Source organism: Scophthalmus maximus, chromosome 1 (assembly GCF_022379125.1).
Source record: "Scophthalmus maximus strain ysfricsl-2021 chromosome 1, ASM2237912v1, whole genome shotgun sequence".
Lineage (NCBI taxonomy): Eukaryota > Metazoa > Chordata > Actinopteri > Pleuronectiformes > Scophthalmidae > Scophthalmus > Scophthalmus maximus.
Genome location: NC_061515.1, coordinates 14,632,501 through 14,650,594, shown reverse-complemented (window position 1 = coordinate 14,650,594; position 18,094 = coordinate 14,632,501). Strand labels below are relative to the sequence as shown.

Below are 18,094 nucleotides of genomic sequence, written 5' to 3'. Positions count from 1 at the left end.
GTCTTCAGTCGGCACGTCTGCCGGTGCGATTTGATTAACCCTTCCATGCGTAACTGTATGACTCACCATCACACTTCTCTTTTTAATATGCCTCCCCCCTCCCCCCTGCCAGAACACCAAGAATGATCAGGAATCAGCCCTGCTGAGGATTGTCTGGACCGTTTGCTGGTCACTTCTGCGGATTGCAAGCCTTTTTTTTTCTTCTTTTTTCTCTCGTGCTATTCTTGTACTGTTCTCAAGTGTAGGAAGGTGTGTGAGAGTGGATGTGTCATGTACAGTATCTTTAAGCTGTAATGTGTGTGTGTGTGTGTGTGTGTGTGTGTGTGTGTAGGAGTGTATAAGAAGCAAATATTTGTGTAAGAGCATGAAATGTGGAAAATGTATTACCACTTGTGCAGAACATTTATAAAAAAAAAACTCCTTTCTAGGTGTTTTAGGTTTCCTGTGACCCTAAGATTTTTTTTCCGGAGATGAAATCAAAAAAGAACACGTCTACCTCAGCCTCAACCTCTACGTTATATTCCGTTTTCAGTGGCTTCTGTACTAAACCCATTTGCCTTTTCTCTCTCACACACACACCTTGGATAGTGGCCAGGGGATTGTTACCGAGGAGGGCTTGGTTCATCCCTGTGTTAACTCCCATCACAGTGTTCCTGTTGTGTCACACACACACACACACACACACACACACACACACACACACACACACACACACACACGCACACGCACACGCACGCACGCACGTATACAATCACATACCCAGCACCATACATGTCCAAGCATGTATACAAACACAGACAGGCAGAGGAGAAAAGTTGAGAAAAAAAGCAGTTTGGCAGCAAATACAAACAGAGGGCAAATTCAGCCTTGCACACATAAAGAGAAGTAGTTTGCAGACAGTTCGCTGTACAGGTGTAAATACTGTTTAGAAAAGCGATAAGACATTTGGAAATAAACAGATCATATAGAAGAATTTCCTAAAATCTCAATAAATGGGCATTCATAGGATAGACTTCAATACTGTGTATATGCATGTGAACCGTATTCACCTCAAGTTTGCAGCAAAATCGGTGATGTAGTTAGACACGTCACCGTTCTTTTTACCCATACGCCATAAGCTGTGAACACAAGAACCACGCACACAGACACACACCGGGTTAGAATACACTGCTGCATAGGGGAAGCAGTGGCACCCAATGGCATTGATGGGATATCAGTGTGTGTGTGTGTGTGTGTGTGTGTGTGTGTGTGTGTGTGTGTACTGTATCAACTATTTGACTGCAAACTGCAGGTGAACTGAGCATGGTGCAGTGTAGTGGTCACATGTGAATGGAAATGTTTGGTTGTGTGTTCAAATGTTTTGCCTAAATCAATTCAGTTAAGTTAGTCAGTTCTTTTTAAACACAGGAACATTATAATTCAGATGAAAAGAACAACATAGACCCAATGATTAAAGGGTCAGCCCCCCCCCCTCCCCCAGAATAAAACCCAAATATAAACTGTTCTCACTTGTATTGGTATCTAGCTGTAACTGTCGATTTCACTTAATTTGTTAAGGTTTTCTAGAATCCATCTCTCAATATCTACTTATCTAAGATTCCCCAATGTGTTGAAGCAGATTGGGTTGGCCAACAAGAATGGATCTTTGCCTGTGGTGTTCTTTTTCCCTAGTGTGAGTTAATTTGGAACGTTACGTTTTAAAGCAGCAGGAGAGACTTTGCTCCTTCCCTTCCAACTGCACCAAAAACAAGCTTCAAATCCACTCCACTGTGTGGAGGTGGAGGCTAAATTATCGGAGCCAGGTTTTGTAGGAAACTAACTAGTTTGTGTGACAAGTTTGTCTGACTACACCGGGGTTTTCAGAAGCTCTTCAGCGACACATATCTTAAAAGCTGACCAAGTAAAACCCCACATTTCAGGATCCCAGAAGATGAGAGGAAAGAAAATGTCTTCCTTCTCTTAATTTGGGCGAACCAACATCAAATGTGCCCTCACCATAACCGATGTGAGCAAACTGCCTGGGGATTCCCAGGTGGCGTGTTGTGACCCTCTTACCCTGTGTTAAGGTTGAGTGTGCTGTGGCTGGGAGTGGCTGGGCTGGCCGTGCTGCGGGGAGGAGGAGGAGGAGTAACCGGGGAGGGTGCGGAGCTGAGGGAGGGGTGGGTTGAGCTGATGGAGGGGTGGGTGGAGGTGAGGCTGGAGGTCAGGGGGCAGATGGAGGACATGGAAGTCACCGTTGTGCTGCTAAGACTGGTCACGGCCTGCGACAGCTGGCTGGACATCTGGCCGAGAGACAGACACACAGATTCAGGGTTCTGAAACTATGAACAGCAGAAAAGACGGGGTCGTGGCTGTTACCGGTCATTGATTCAAACACGTACAGGAGAGAAGGCCGTGTGTCAAGGTTGGGTATTTACCATGTGGGGGCTGTAGCAGGGTGGTTTGTGCGTTGGTGGGGCAGTGGGGGGCTGGCTGGGAAGGGGAGGGGTGGCACTGCTGGGATTGATGCGCTTCTCTTTCTGCCGGCGGTTGCAGAACCAGACCCGGATCACCTCCTTCTCCATGTTCAGCTGCTCGGCGATCAGCAGGATCTCCTCTGAGGTAGGCTTCTGGTTCTGTAGGCACAGAGGGAGGGAGACAGGAACTTTAAAAAAATATATTTCTGCCAAATGTTTCACAATGCCAAGACATGAATCATGTCCTAGGGCAGATTGTGACATTGAAATTATTCGTAGACAAATAATGACTTGACAAATTACTGTCAGATATTAAGATGAAGCCTTGAGCCTTAAATAACTGCAATGTTGGCAACTCCGTCATGTACAGAGGTGACAAAAAAAATAAAATATCAAACAATGGGGTCGATTATCTTACCGTCATGAATGCGCGCTCCAGGGCCACACGTACATTCGTCTCGATGCTCGTTCTCTTCTTTCTGCGGCGGCCAGGCATCCCGTCGAAGCCCATTGAGGGAGAGGACAGGGAGCTGGGGCTGGGCAGGGTGCTGTCTATGGACATGGTCTCTGAATTATAAAAACAGACTGAATGTCAGACTCATTTTCAGTTTCCTATAAGGTACTTTAAGTGCTGTTTATTTGAGCACGAGCTCACCTGCATCGTTGAGCCACTTCTCCAGCAGCGGCTTCAGCTTGCACATGTTCTTAAAGCTCAAATTGAGGGCCTCGAAGCGGGAGATGGTCGTCTGGCTGAAGTCATTGCCATACAGCTTCCCCATGGCCAAACCAACATCTCCCTGGTGGAGAGATAAAAGAAGATTTCAAAAAACCACGAAAAAACACAAACATCAGTGACGCTGCGCGTTTCTCTACCGAACCTGAGTGAAGCCCAGTTTGATGCGTCGCTGTTTGAAAGTGCGGGCGAACTGTTCCAGCTCCTCCAGGTCACTGGGCTCCTCGGGGTGAGAGGTCACTGAAGGCATCGTGGTCACGCCTCCACCACCGCTCACATCCACGCTCTTATCTCGCTGCAGCAGGTAGGACGTCAGAGGAATGAAAGTGAGAATGAGAGAGAAACGAGCGGGGGAGAAAGAGGTGTTTGGTTAGAATGAGTGAAAGGGCTGGGTTGGCATTTTACTGCTGACTGAAGATTCAAAGTTTCCCCATACCTGTGCTTGCAGTCCCAGTCTAGTTGGACCAGACATCAGACTCCCTTGGTTTTGCTGAGGTAGCGTAATAAGATTTGGTGTCGATAGGAGTCCTGACGATAAAAAAAAAGAAGCACACTCTGAGTTTTAGTGATGACAAAAAGGTGAATTTTCATGTTAATATCTACAACTGCCAGAAGCATCGGCCCCACCTTGCTGGGCCTGCTGGGCCTGCGGGAGGAGGAACTGGGTAGGAGATTGCAGCGGGTGACCGGGCACCAACACCAACTGTTGAAGCTGCAGCAACTGCTGGATGTCCTGTGCGATCGAGAGAGAATGTTGTATCCATAACGTCTTATAGGACAGGTCGAGAGCTCAGTCACGCACAAAAAAAAATGTGTTAGCATGTTTCAGTAACTCCAGCAGGGTTAGAAAAAACTATGTTATTGAAAAACGTCAAGAAAAGACAAGGGAAAATGTGTGTATTCACGCGAGGTGGAAACTGTGAATCAGGAACTACACGGCACACATGCAAGGCGAATTGTTCCGTGGCCTGACACTGTTTCCTCAATCAACCCGCTCATCAGGAAGTGGCTTTGATTGGCAGTCAGTACCTGGGCGGTGAGCTGGATTGGCTGGGACAGGGTCAGCTGCGGCGGAGGAGGGGGGACCGGGACACTTTGGGCTGTCTGTTCCTGTGTGCTCTGTCCCTGTCCTTGGGACTGGGACTGAGCCTGCTGACCCGCCTTTCCCGCCTGCTGCTGCTGCTGCTGCTGCGCTTGCTGATTTGCTGCTGCGGCCGCCTGAGCTTGCTGATTGGCTTGGGCGGCCGCGTGGGCAGCGTGAGCGGCATGGGCTGCATTGGACTGCTGCACAGCTGCAGCCAGGAGCTGCGCCTGAGCCTGTTGCAGCAACAGCTGCTGCTGTGCTGGCAACAGAGCTGTCAACTGGCGAAGGGAAAGAGGAGAGGAGAGGAGAGGAGAGGATTTAGATGAAATAGAAAAGAAGGAAATGCCCAGGAGACAGAGACAAGGAAGGAAACAAAGTGTTCAAAAACAAAAGGCACATGAGAAGCCAGCAAGGTAAAAGCAAAGCAGTGTGTTTGTGTGTCTGTGTGCGTGGAACTTAAGTCTGAGTCTTACCCCTGCTAGTTGGGAGCCAGTCAGCATGAGCTGTGTATGTTGCAGGGCCGTCTGTGAGGGGGTCGGGCCGTGAGAAGGAGGGAGGGCCGGGGACATCTCACCACAATCCTCCATTTTATTCTGTGAGGAAGACATGACAGGAAACATGCAAATGTAGAAAAGTGTTAATTAAGAAAAAAAAAACTGCTTTCTACCCTCAAAACATAATAGCAATTATACTGCTCCCTTCCAACTTAAGTGGTAGAATGTGTTAATAAAAAGCATACCTGCACTAAAAAAAAAGGAAAAGACAGCAAAGTTTAAAAACACAAGACAGATAATGGTCATGAGCTGATCTGAAATGTGTCCCAGGACGGGAGTCGACCAGTGTCCCTTTTTCTAATGCAAGGATCTTTTTTCCCATGTATGGCATGTTTGAACGAGTCCGGGGGGGCTCTTCCAGTTTACTGATTTGCATATCTCCTGTGGTATATGCAAATGAGGAGAATCTCACTTTTTTTGGTGTAGATTTGTTTCACTTCTGAATGCGCTTTGTGAAGATAAGAGTGCCATCATCCTCTCCTACTCTCCGTCAGTTTGTTTACATTCAAGGCTTTTTAGACACAAAATGGACCCAACGTCGAACAGGAACAAAAGAGCAATTCAGTGCATTGAAATGAACACAAAGCTGAGGCAGGTATACTGTCAATGAAGCTACTGTGTGGCATTAAGATACAAAAGACGCACAAACATAGGCCCAGACATATACACAGACATGCACAGGCAGTTCAGCATAATGGACACATACACACATACACACACACACACACACACACACACACACACTCGCTCACCTTGCTGCTGCTCAGGTTTGTTGACAGAGGAAAGGGACTGACTTTCAATGACTGTGCCAGGAGCAGAAGAAACAGACCTCATATCAGAAATGACTGCCAAAGTGACATGAAAGAAACTTTCTTGTAGTCGGTATTGAATTGTTCAATCACATTTTTAATTAACTTAACTGCAAAAACTTGGAAAAAAAGAATTGTTTTATCTGTACTACTTATGCATATTTATTTTCTTTTACTTCAAATCCAAACCACTGCACATCTTATTTCACAAGGCAACACTCTGTATAAAAGTGTATACTGTAGCTTTTTTATATCCTTTTTTCTTCTATTTTGGATTGTATATCTGACCATATTTTGTGATATTTCTACCTCTATGATGCCCTGACTGTAACAAGTGAATTTCCTTGATGTGGGATTAAATAAAGTCCTATTTTATTTAATCTTTTCTTATTTGATCTGATCTTATCTTATCTTATCTTTAGATTCTTCACTGTTTAACCACAAGCTTTTCAGAGACGTTACTTTGGTCTCTGGTAAATCCCTCATTTCTGAAATCTTTTAGACAAAAACATGATTCTAAAATAACTGATATCTAATGTTCTCTCATTGTTGTTGTTTTTTTTGTTTTTTTGGCGGATTGGTTGTGTAGGTGAAAGAGGTGGGAGACAAACGTGATAATCGCAGGATTCACATGTACCTGGTGATTTGATTCAGGTCCATTCCGCTCAGAATCTGCGTGGGAGAGAGAGGAAAAAGTGAGAAACTGAGCATGTGTTTGAGAGACAAATGTGAAGATGATGGGGACAACGGTGTATTGGGCATAGACCCATTTTTCTATTCAACATAAAAGAAATTTAATCTGCATGTGGATGTGTTGATGTTCATCTTACCTGTGCCCTCCATCGGCGAGTCAGCCCCTGCTTTCTCAACCTCTGCTGGCTTTGACATCCTGATATCTGTAACAGGAAGACACGCCGATAAACAACAGTCAGTCGAGCTGATTCTTAAATCTGTGTCAGGCGGAGGAGAAGAAAGAGGCGAGCTAAGCAGAAAAATAGGCATTTACGAAAACAGGCGATCAGAATCTGGGTGACGAGAGGGGAAGAGCGTGTCCAGGGCGTCGATCTTACATAGGTTAGGGTTAAGTGTTTTCAGGTCACAGAGCGGGCCTACACACTGTACGCCACTGAACCACTGAACAACGAGGCTGAATCATTCACAGGTTTGAATGCAGCCCACATTCATTCACTCTTTCCAATTAGTGGTTTTAACATTGAGTAGGTTGACCCGCCGTGTTCGCTCATTCTATATTTAACTCAAGGGTGTTTACGTGGGAGCTCTGCACTAAAAATGTTTTTTCACATTGTGTGTCATGCATCACAAGACCACATCACTTCCTGGTTGACACTGTTCTGGGACAGTCCCTATGGCAACGGTGGTGAATGGAGGACAGACTTAAAAGTCTGTTTTTCACAAAGAGAATTTCGGGCAGAAAGGAGTGTAAGCAAGGTGGGAATGATTTGAGAAGACAGCTGAGGGAATGTGTGTGTGTGTGTGTGTGTGTGTGTGTGTGTGTTTGTATGTGTTTTGTCAATCATACACTGTGTATTAACTCACGACAAAAGCCTTTCTATTTGTCTGAAACCACAAACTTGTGTTGTGTCCATTTGAAACCTTTTCTGTTGTTCTCTCACTCACTCACTCACACTCTCACACACACACACACACACACACACACACACACACACACACACACACACACACACACACACACACACACACACACACACACACACACACACACACACACACACACACACACACACACACACACACACACACACACACACACACACACACACACACACACACACACACACACACACACACACACACACACACACAAGCAGGGCTACTTCCCTTTTGTGAAAACATGCAAATCTCCCCAACGACCAACTAATTATATCTGCCACCTGCATAATAAACTCTCAGTCTCCCTTGTACTTTTCAAACCCTCGCCCCCCCCCCGCCCCCCAGCCTTCACATTTGTGCTCACCCTGTTGATCCTCGTGTTTGCAGATCATAGAATTTTATCAGATGAAATCACCCTATTGCTCTGTTTATATCAAAATGACAGAAAGTACTCTTAAGTGTCTTTCTGCAATGAAGTGGTCAGACACGGTTTTCACCATTGGGTGGCAGCATTGCTACACGGAGGAGAGGATGAACGCTGTCCACTGACCACCACCACTGACCTGATGCCAATTTTGAATAACCTAAACCATCAGTTTAGTTCGAAGCTCTCTCCGCAGCAGAAAACACATTTGTTCCAGCGAGACAGATGTGAGAACAGCTCATTTTGGGGAAGTGGCAATCGGCTCGAAAAGGTCCACTCTGCCGGTTATAACCTAGGGTCAACACACACACACACACACACACACACACACACACACACACACACACACACACACACACACACACACACACACACACACACACACACACACACACACACACACACACACACACACACACACACACACACACACACACACACACACACACACACACTGGCCGCAGGATTTCCTCCAAATAAATCGACTTCTGCAAAACTGCTTTTCGGCCACCAAGTGTGTAGATGCAAACATCTGGTTAATCTATTATTAGGGTCAATTTGTGGCTATTCGATCATTACGCTCGGCTCCTGTTTCTGGACGTGTATAGGAAACGGCTACGAGTGAAACCAAAAAATGTCCAACGGTTCTCCATTTCTGTATGACAATGTAGCATCTCAAGACTCACAGAGTTAAAACTTTGTTGAAAGTTAACACCTGATGATGCTCAACAGATTTGACAACACACACGGGACCACCTTGTGCTTGGTATATGTGCAGCATGCTACAGCAAAGCCCAATGCAGCGTATAAAATGAGTGTCCATCTCATAAAACAGCTGTAGAGTGAAGTTTTGTTGTACTGCCTTGTTCGCAAGGGAAGATGTGATTTGATTCATGGTGGGGAATGGCCTACAGACAGCGGCATGGTGGATAATGTGGTCAGTAATACAGTGGTGGGACAGTATATCAAGTTGCTGTGTCTTTTTCTCACTTCCCCTCCCGACTTCCCCTTGTACCGGGTTGAACGCCGAGTGCTAAACCCAACACTTACTGTCAGTGAGGCTATTAATATTAGCTCTCTCTCTCTCTCTCTCTCTCTCACTCTCTTTCCACTCCGTCTTTCAAAAACCTCCCTCTCCTTCACGACACATCAAGCTGCACACAAACACACAACTCATTTTGTTCAAGCATGAGAATAAAAGCCTTCATCTCTCCACATTAGCTCCTTGATTTGCCTTTTTCGCATGCAAGTTCAAACTGTATTTACAGTAGTGTTGAGAAACTTCAAAGTGGAACTTCTCCACTCTCTCTTTCATCCGTCATCAAGCTGTTACAGCATTCTGTATGCTGATCTTAGAGCAAAGCTCAGGGTTTTTTCTTTTCACCCAGTGCACTACACCGTACACGCACTGTATCTTAAACATATCACATTTAATGCTGTATAATCCTGTCATGAATAAATGATGCAATAGAAAAGAACAAGGAACAGAAGTGTCTGTGCTCAGTGTGGACTGTTTCTGTTATTCTCCTCTGGGTATTTTGGCTGAGATGAAACTCCAGTGCAACCGACGACGCCCCCCGGCCCCCCTCACCCCACTTCCTGATTCAGGGCGCAACCCCAGTGCCAAGGGGGGTTGTCTGGGAACTGGAGTCATCACAGCAACTAACACCAACTAACTACAGATTTCCAAGCACTGAACGTGTCGGTTTTGATTGCAAAGAAACATCTTCCAAACTGATCGTCGCGGCGTCGACCATCCTGCCCAGCGCCTATTGCACAGATGAAGTTAAGGAAATTAGCCAATGTAAAAATTCGAGAATAAAACAAGGAGCTGATTAAATTAAAGAAAAATAAATATGTAGACAAAGGCATGATTTATGAATAAAATGATGAATTAAAAAGAAAAATCCAACAAAAAAGTAAAATCCAAGATGTTGCAGCAGCAGCAGGTTGACCATCAGCGCTGTGACTTGTCACTGTTGTTGTGCATTATTTTATCAAATATAGTTTTTTTTGACTGTGGTACGCACACACACACACAAACAAAATATCCATGACTTAAAATACTGAATACAAGATTAAAAAACAACTTGAAAAGAAAATTGCTTTGCTGGAACATAGATGGATATGTTTGTGTTTAAAAAAAAGAGAAAACAAATGACAAAATTATGCATTTTTTTCCGTGTAATGAATCTTTTTTTTTTCAATTATTGCATTGATGCACTTTAAGATGGATAAGATTGTACGTGGAGGCAAGACTACAATTTTGACTGAACTATAAGTAAAATTGTGGAAATGCTGTAGACAAATCCAACAATTAACATTAATCCTTTATCCCTTTTTTAATTCTGATATAACTGTTTAATTTGCCCTTTACATTGCTCAGAAAACAGAATATAAAAATGATTGTATAAAAGGCTTCAATTATACGAAGCAAAATTAGTTAATAAGATTTTCCTAATAAATAACCATCAACTATTACACTTGATTTGAATCACATTGACATTCAACATGTTTTTTTCTTCTTTGATGCAGTTTGTCATCTGTATGTGTCACCGTGGTCCGAGAAACTCACAGCAGTGACCATTTCAAGTTAAGAAGTTATATTGAATTATACCTTCTTGATAAACAACGCATATTGTCACAGAAACTTTTTAAAAAAATCATATCAGGAAAGCAAATACTGAGAAATATGAGCTAATTGACATTTAAAAATGTGATTTCTGGTAATTGGTGAGTCGGACCTGTCGTCGGTCAACTGAGACTGTGTCTGCCACGTCTGACCACCAAAGCGAGGCCGTGAGGTGCCTGCTTTGTTTTCATATAATTTTTTTTTTTTTTAAATACTGACAATGATCGTCTGTGTTTTTAAAAGAAAAAGTATTCGTTTTAAATTTTCACTGACAGAAATTTATAATTTAAAATGGGTAAAGCAATTATTACTGAATCCCCCACGACTCTCTCTCTCTCTCTGTCACACACACACATACACACACGCATGCACGCACGCACAAAAAGTTTACACCACTTTCAAAGTTGCATGGGAAGAAATCATCAAAAAGTGTGACAGAAAAATAATCACAATGTAGAACAAATATTGGCAAGACACACAAGCTGTAACACTGATTTTCCTTCACCAAAAGATTTTTTGTTTTTTGCATTTAGTATTCAGTATCAACACACACACACACACACACACAAACACACAGAGGCATGCAATGGACTGGCGAGGTGCCTGACCTTTCCTTCTGCCTGCGACAGGCATCCATCCATCCATCCCCATCTTTCTCTCCGTACCACCTCTGACTCTTTGATGTCCTCTAATTAGCTGAGCTTCTTAGACCCAGTGGCATTAATCAACAGCGTATACACAGTTCTTTTCTCTCACACACTCTCTCACACACACACACACACACACACACACACACACACACACACACACACACACACACACACACACACACACACACACACACACACACACACACACACACACACACACACACACACAGCTTAATTGGTCTTGGTAAATGAAGGCCAGCACAGAGAGAAGGCTGCACAGACAGTCACTCACCTGGCAACCACATACTGGAGAAGTCCTTTGACGCTATTGCTGCTGTCTTGGTCATGTCTGTGTCTGTGTGAGAGTGTGTGAGAGTGTGTGTGTGTGTGTGTGTGTATGTGTGTATGTGTGTGTGCGTGCGTGTGTGTGTGCGCGCGCGGTACGTAAAGAAAAACTCTCCCTCTCCCTCTCTCTGATGGTCTCTAACCAAAAAAGGAGGAGTGTATGAAATCACCTCTCCCGACCCTCTCTTTTCTTCCTCTCTCTCTCTCACACACACACGTGCACATAACAAACCACACCCCCCAAGTCCAACAGGAAGTGAGCCTCAACAGAGTAGGAACTCAGCACACAGGAGAGAAAAATGCAAGACAAAATAAGACGAAGGTAAAAAAAAGAACGAAAGAGAGAAAGAAAGGGGGACACGCAAGAGGTAAGAGAGTGGGAGAGAGTGAGAGAGCGACGAGATCGACGAGATAGACGAGGTGAAAAAGAGGGGGTTGATGGGTAACGGTGGAAAGCGATGGCGCGGCTGGAAACAGCCACTCACTCACACACACACACACACACACACACATCCTCACTCACTCACACGCGAGAGAAAAACAGTAGCCTTGACATTCAGACTGAAGAGCGCATGGTACATTTGTATGACATATAACCGGTGTACCTTCAAAACCTCTCCAAAACCCCACCGATCAGAGTTTTTCCTCACCACTTAGTGATTTGAACAGGCACTGGTAGCCTCTTTTGTCTCCAGTGAGTCACGACCATCTCTCCTCGGCCCAATCTGTGCTGATGGCGGATGCTACTGAGTTCATGAGTGGGCGGCGAGGTGGTCTGTTGAGGGAGGTCGCCACCAACAAGAGAAGATGTGAGACATCCTCAGCGAAGTTCCCTCTGCTCGGGTCTTCTCTGAGCAGAGGGAAAAACTCCGTCACTACACACTCACTGTACCACTGACCAGCCCACACTGTGGGCTGCACACTGCGACTCACCACAGAGACCTACACATGTCCTGTGAATCTCTACGCGTGATGCCATGCAAGTGGAATAAAAACCTATGACCCACTGTCAGTGCCGCCCACTCAGGTGAACAGACTAAGCAGCTACTAAATAGGTGAAAATCTTAAATCGTATGTTTCAGCAGAAAACAGTGTGCCTGGGTTCTGCTCCGGCTGTAGGCTGAACTGGCCACAAGGTGGCACTCTTGATTCTCTAATGCTGATGAACAAACTGGCTCCATCCCTGGAATAGGAGAGGAGAGGCCGCTGAGCACCTCTCTCTCTCCCTCCCCCCTTTTTCCTTCTCCCTTGGTCCGAGTTCACTAATTCAAAAGCTAACGGCAGCAGAGTTGCAGAGTTTAACCTTATAAATACTTTATGTGGTGATTTACAACTGCCCAATATACTGCTGGATAGACACTCAGTAAGAAGTGCATAACCCACTGCACTGGAGGTGAGCTCTATTATACGGAGACATCTTCTTTAAATCTGTCCTCAAACACACACGGGTACTGGCCGACTGACACGTGTAAACGTTTGTGACACATGTTCAATACCTGCACAGAAACTTTTGAATCTTTCCTACAAACTGCAAAATGTATTGTGAGATTTTCAAGTAAATGGCAGGATTTAAAGCTGAAATGATAAATTGATTATATGGTCAGTCAATCAAAAGCTAATGTTTTATTTCAGTTATTTGCCAGAGAAAAAATGCCAAACTTCTCAAATGTGAGGATTTGCTGCTTGTTTTTTAAATCATATATCGTGGTAAACTAAATGTCTTTGGGGTTTGACCAGATCATCAGATAACAGGAATTATTTGAGGACGTCACTTTAGAAGATTATTATTTCTTTTTCGGGCATTTATAATACAAGCATTGGTTGTTTTACAAAGAAAATAACGAAAAGCCAAATAATCCTTACATCTGAAGCTAACTTTCTTCCCCAGTTTTTTTTTGTAGTATCAATCAAACATAACTAATATAACGGCTCCTTAAAATGCAGGCTGCACACCAAACTCTAGGCCTGAGACAAATTTTTCAGTTTTGCCACTTTTGTTTATTTGGCCACATTAGTTATGTGATAATGTTTTAGCTTTCATCGGGGGATTAACGGCCAGATTTGTTTGAGAGTGAGGGCGTTTTTTGTGGATGAGTGTGGGAGTGAACCGACTGGCCATGCCTGTCCAAGGACAGTGACAGACTGCGTGTTGGAGAGGAGGTCTGGGTCAGAGGTCTTTTGGACAGCCTGGCTTTGGCCGTGACCTTTGTTCAAACCCCAATCTGCCCACATAACTACCAAAGTGTGTGTCTTTGTGTGTGTGTGTGTGTGTGTGTGTGTGTGTGTGTGTGTGCATTTATCTGAGAAGCTCTAATAGTAGGCTGGCGAAGCTAAGCGTGCTCTGGATGTGTGTGTATTGTACAATTCATGGCCATGGGGGCCTTCCTGCCCCACAGAGGTCTGAGCCTTGGTTACCATGGAGACCAGACCTAGCAACAGTCCAGCCTTGCCACTTAGATGATACTAGGCTGATGGCAATGACTTCAAGTTGACATATTAATACGTACTCTACAATGAACTGTAATATTACTAAATTGAATAAATATGAGTAATTGACTATCATTTTCATTAATGTTTTGGGGAACATGTGCTATGTTAACGCAGTGTTTTTTGTACACTGCTAAGTTATGTTTGTAAAGGTATTAAACAACACAAACATACAGTATATAAACACATACACAATCTGATAGTGGGACCCAAGGGAGGACGGGGGAGGCTGGGGCCTCCAGAGTGCCATCAATCACTCCACTGTCAGAGAGGGAGAGGGGGAGAGAGGGAGAGGCATGGAGGGAAGATGGGGGTTACTAAGAGAGAGAGAGAGAGAGAGAGAGAGAGAGGAACAGTGAAGAAAAAAGGAGAGGGAGAAAGGAAGGAGAAAGCCATGTAAACGATGGGCGAGTGATAGAGAGACGAGAATAAAAAGACTGGAGAAAGGAGGAGGTTGAGGGGTGAGGACAGTGGGAGGAGGACGGAGGGTCAGAGGATGAGTGTATAATGGGTCATTGCAGGGACAATTCTGACGTCTCCAAACCTGCCCAGTATCCCTCTACGCCCCGGCCCCCCTATATCTGGTGCAGCCTCGGGCCCGGAGCGCACACTGGCTCTAATTCATATAATCCATCATATTATATTCCTCTTCTTATAGAGGGGCCAGTGCGCGGCTCAGTGATGGACCCACCAAAGCCCGAGCACAGTCCTACAGCAAGACTCTATTCCACAAGGTGAGAGATTTCAAATCCAGTCTAGTAAATAGGTGTGTGTGTGTGTGCAGGTGTAGCCCCATGAGGCGTTTCAGGAATATAAACAGTGGGTCTACAGAGTGGAGTCTGTAGTGTGGAGACTACAGAGGTTGAGATTTTATATGAGAAGCAGCAGGCGCTAAAACACACTCACACTGTTGGCTACCATGGGACCTGTGCCATCTCACACACACACACACACACACACACACACGCGCGCAGGCTGCCTACACCTCGACAACACCGATTCCTCTCCTGCCCTAATACCTCTCAATTGCTCCTCTTCCTCTGGCCCCTCCACCCTTCTCTCGTACCGTCCCCTTCTCTTCTATATCATCTCCGCAGCCCATAGGGAGCCGGGCTTGTCTAGACAGACACCGCTCTCTCCCACGGCGCGACCAAGGTTGAAGCTCAAATATTTCCCCTCGCTCCTCTCACCTGTTTTTTTTTCTTCTTCCTCATCTTCATCCCCTACTACTTCTTTTTCATCATCGTATTCTGTTCTTCATCTTCGTCTTCTACTACTACGCACAAAAGTGAGGGGTCTACTGGGAAGGACTGGTGGCTGAACGCTGGCCCAGGGAACACTGAGGAGGCTTTGGACCAAACTGTTCACTTGCACTGACAAACAGTGGAAATACTCTAGTTATGGCAGCCATTGTCTATATTGCTCCTTTTCTGCCCACGCGTTCCCTGTTTCACCTTGGCCTGTTCTTCACCTGCTGTGACTCTTTTCCTCAAACCTCTCATCATCATCATCATCATCATCATCATCCCAGTCTCTCTTTTTTTTGCGACCTTCCTGCCTTTTCTTTCTCCAATGCAAACTTTCTCCTCTCCTCCTCAGTCTCTCTGTCTCTCTCAGACCTGCTGGTCAGCAGCAGCTGTGACATCACTGGCCACTGTTCTCCGCTCGGATTGGACACTCGGCCACGTTGCCAGGCAACAGCAGTGAAAGGTCTCAGTGTGAACGTGTGTGCGGCGTGCGCATGTATGTATGTGTGTGTTTGTCTGTTTATAGCTACGTGAGTGAAAGGTGTGTGAGCGATTTTCCTCGCCGTGCCCTTTATCTGTGCATGAAGAATGATCAGAACAGATCTGCTTCTATGCTTTATCTCAGATCAAAGCATGTAGATGATTGGGCTGCCTCAACACTCTCCTCCACCACAGAAGAAGAGGGATGCGTGTGCATCGCGTTAATGAAAAAGATAGATGGTACGAGTGCGTGTGTCAGTGTCTTTACTTGCGTCGAACCAAATAAATGTGTGTCTCCGTGTCGAAAACGGGTATGTGTCTGTATGTTTTTTCTGTACGAGAGTGTGTGCGCATGTGTGTGTGTGTGTGTGTGTGTGTAAGCCCCCGGGAGAGGGTGGTTATTGTATCTGACACAGCGGCTCTTTCTCGCGCCTCATATTTCTGGGCCGATCGATTCCTCTGACTCCCGACAAGACAATAATCGCACCTCCCTCTCTCACTCCATCACTACCATTATTACTGACCTCCCCAGGGAACGGACAGGGTGGAGGGAGGGAGACAGGGGTGAGGAAGGAAGGAAGGATGGAAGGAGGGAGGTTGAGGAATGAGAGGGGGACATAAAGTTGACAAAATGAGCCTATGATGATGAAAAAGCAAAAATGGACAATGTTGAAAATGAGACAGGAGGAGTTGGGCAGCAAAAAGGACATCGGCGGGGTAGAAAGGAAAAGAGACAGATAGAAAGGGAGAGAGGGTGCAAGCGAGGAGGCTGAGATAAGGGGATGGAGGGATGAGGTTCGAGGGAGGGAGAAGAGCAGGAAAGATAGGGGTGTGTGGTCATAGATCGAAAGAAAGAGTGAGAGAAAGCTGAAGCGTAACAGGAAAGGACAGGAAGGAGGCCGGGCCATGGGTTTAAAAAAAAAACGAGCAATATAGATCATGGCTACAAAAGGAAAGAAGACACAAGTGAAGGAGTGCAGAGACACAGAGGGCCGAACGGTGGGGACAATAACCGAAAGAATTAGAGGAGGAGAGATGAAGGATTCGCGCTATCTTCTTCTAATAAAGGACAGAATGAGAGACGGGGATCGAGGGAGGGAGATAGAGAGGGAGGGAGGGGAGGGTGGGGGTTAGACTGAGGTGAAAGAGGGAGAGACGGAGAAATATATAGGAACACACTCAAGCTCACAGACTTGCAAACACACACACACACACACACACACACACACACAGAAGCGCTGTGGAGGTCAGCGCTCAGAAATATTATTAAATTGACAAGAGTACAATAGTTGATTGGCAGGCTGACTCCTGCCATGCCATTCAGCGACAAAGAATGGAGACAGACAAACACACACACACACACACACACACACACACACACACACACACACACACACACACACACACACACACACACACACACAGACACACACACACACACACACACACACACACACACACACACACACAGACAAAATGCATGTACATCTGCAGTTACACAGAACAATCAACGCAGCATGTAGAGATGCAGAGACACACACACAGTCTTTTGTCTGCGTTGTGCGTGCGTGTGTGTATCCACGGTTGCCTGCGTGAGCCCGTCACCGCTGTGTCTCTATGCTTTGAATCCAGATTACAATTACAGTAATTGGCTCTCAATTCGAGGGATTTCTGTTTGACCCGCTCACCTCTCTTTCTCTCTCCCCCACTCGCTTGCTCGCCCAGTCCCTCACCCATCCCCACACATTTTGCCTCTTCCTCAACCTGCCCCCCCCCTCATCAATATTCCTCCGCCTCCTCTCTACCTGTATCACTACATCCATCTTTCTCTGGGTGCAGGGTTCTCTTATCCCCCCCACCCCCCCTCCACGCACACACGCTCCACACACTTCATCCACAGCTATAACAATCTTTCCTTCCTGTTTCCCTCCAGTCCAGCTCACTTCTTTTTCCCCTTCACACCACCATTTTTTTTTGCCATTTTTCCTCCCCCAACTCCCCCTTTTCCACCTTTCTCTCTGCCATAGTTGGAGAGAAAGGGAATCCATTGTATACTTTATTCATGCTGTATTTATTATGGAGAGATAGCTGTTCGGTGATATAGTCTGGCGGGGGCGGGGGGCCGGGGGGGGGGGGATATTGTGCATTTGGGAAAAGAGGTGAATGAGCGACAGATAAAATGAAGGAGGTAAGGAGAAGGGGTGATAGAGGTGGTGGTGATGGTGTGTTGGGGAGGTGATGGTGAAGCGAGAGAGAAGGAGGAGGGGGGTTAGGAAATTGGTCTAGCTAGCGGAACAGCTTTTCACCTCTCTCTCTCTCTCTCTCTCTCTCTCTCTCTCTCCCTCTCTCTCTCCCTCCCTCCCTCCCTCCCTCCCTCCCTCTCTTTCTCTCTCCCTCTCTATTCTGCTTTGTATTCTGCAGAGATGACAGGGGGAAAGCTTTATTGCTCCGAGTTTGTATCGATCGGGGCCCCTCTGAGGGGGGAGGCCGGAGGACGCGCTGAGCAGGCCCTTTCTCAACGACCGTGGCTCCAACAACCAACCCCCCCCCCCGCCTCTCCT

General features: G+C 45.8%; 1 protein-coding gene and 1 long non-coding RNA gene across 9 annotated transcripts in view; one reads left to right on the top strand and one right to left on the bottom strand.

The window, feature by feature from the left end:
- The window catches only part of pou2f2a (POU class 2 homeobox 2a), a 67,024-nt gene that overhangs the window by 9,605 nt on the left and 39,325 nt on the right, over nucleotides 1-18,094 (bottom strand). For 2 of the 8 annotated variants that reach the window (XM_035641414.2, XM_047331341.1), the window contains exons 2-15: nucleotides 6,467-6,532; nucleotides 6,274-6,308; nucleotides 5,580-5,630; nucleotides 4,747-4,866; nucleotides 4,219-4,551; nucleotides 3,817-3,922; nucleotides 3,626-3,717; nucleotides 3,335-3,484; nucleotides 3,112-3,253; nucleotides 2,875-3,023; nucleotides 2,418-2,615; nucleotides 2,056-2,282; nucleotides 1,050-1,118; nucleotides 580-653 (exon numbers count right to left, since the gene is read on the bottom strand). In XM_035641414.2, the coding sequence (XP_035497307.2) occupies nucleotides 580-653; nucleotides 1,050-1,118; nucleotides 2,056-2,282; nucleotides 2,418-2,615; nucleotides 2,875-3,023; nucleotides 3,112-3,253; nucleotides 3,335-3,484; nucleotides 3,626-3,717; nucleotides 3,817-3,922; nucleotides 4,219-4,551; nucleotides 4,747-4,866; nucleotides 5,580-5,630; nucleotides 6,274-6,308; nucleotides 6,467-6,532 (1,812 nt within the window). Of the gene's footprint in view, nucleotides 1-579; nucleotides 654-1,049; nucleotides 1,119-2,055; nucleotides 2,322-2,417; nucleotides 2,616-2,874; nucleotides 3,024-3,111; nucleotides 3,254-3,334; nucleotides 3,485-3,625; nucleotides 3,718-3,816; nucleotides 3,923-4,218; nucleotides 4,552-4,746; nucleotides 4,867-5,579; nucleotides 5,631-6,273; nucleotides 6,309-6,466; nucleotides 6,533-11,266; nucleotides 11,466-18,094 lie in introns of those variants that run through there. The other 6 variants (XM_047331309.1, XM_047331330.1, XM_035641431.2 and 3 more) reach the window with 5 other exon arrangements.
- LOC118315696 overlaps nucleotides 11,578-18,094 on the top strand; it is a 6,920-nt gene continuing 403 nt past the window's right edge. Inside the window, exons 1-3 of the long non-coding RNA XR_004794909.2 lie at nucleotides 11,578-11,641; nucleotides 14,465-14,540; nucleotides 17,955-18,094. The exon at nucleotides 17,955-18,094 is cut by the window's right edge and continues 403 nt beyond it. This is a non-coding gene — a long non-coding RNA (uncharacterized LOC118315696). The remainder of the gene's footprint in view (nucleotides 11,642-14,464; nucleotides 14,541-17,954) is intronic.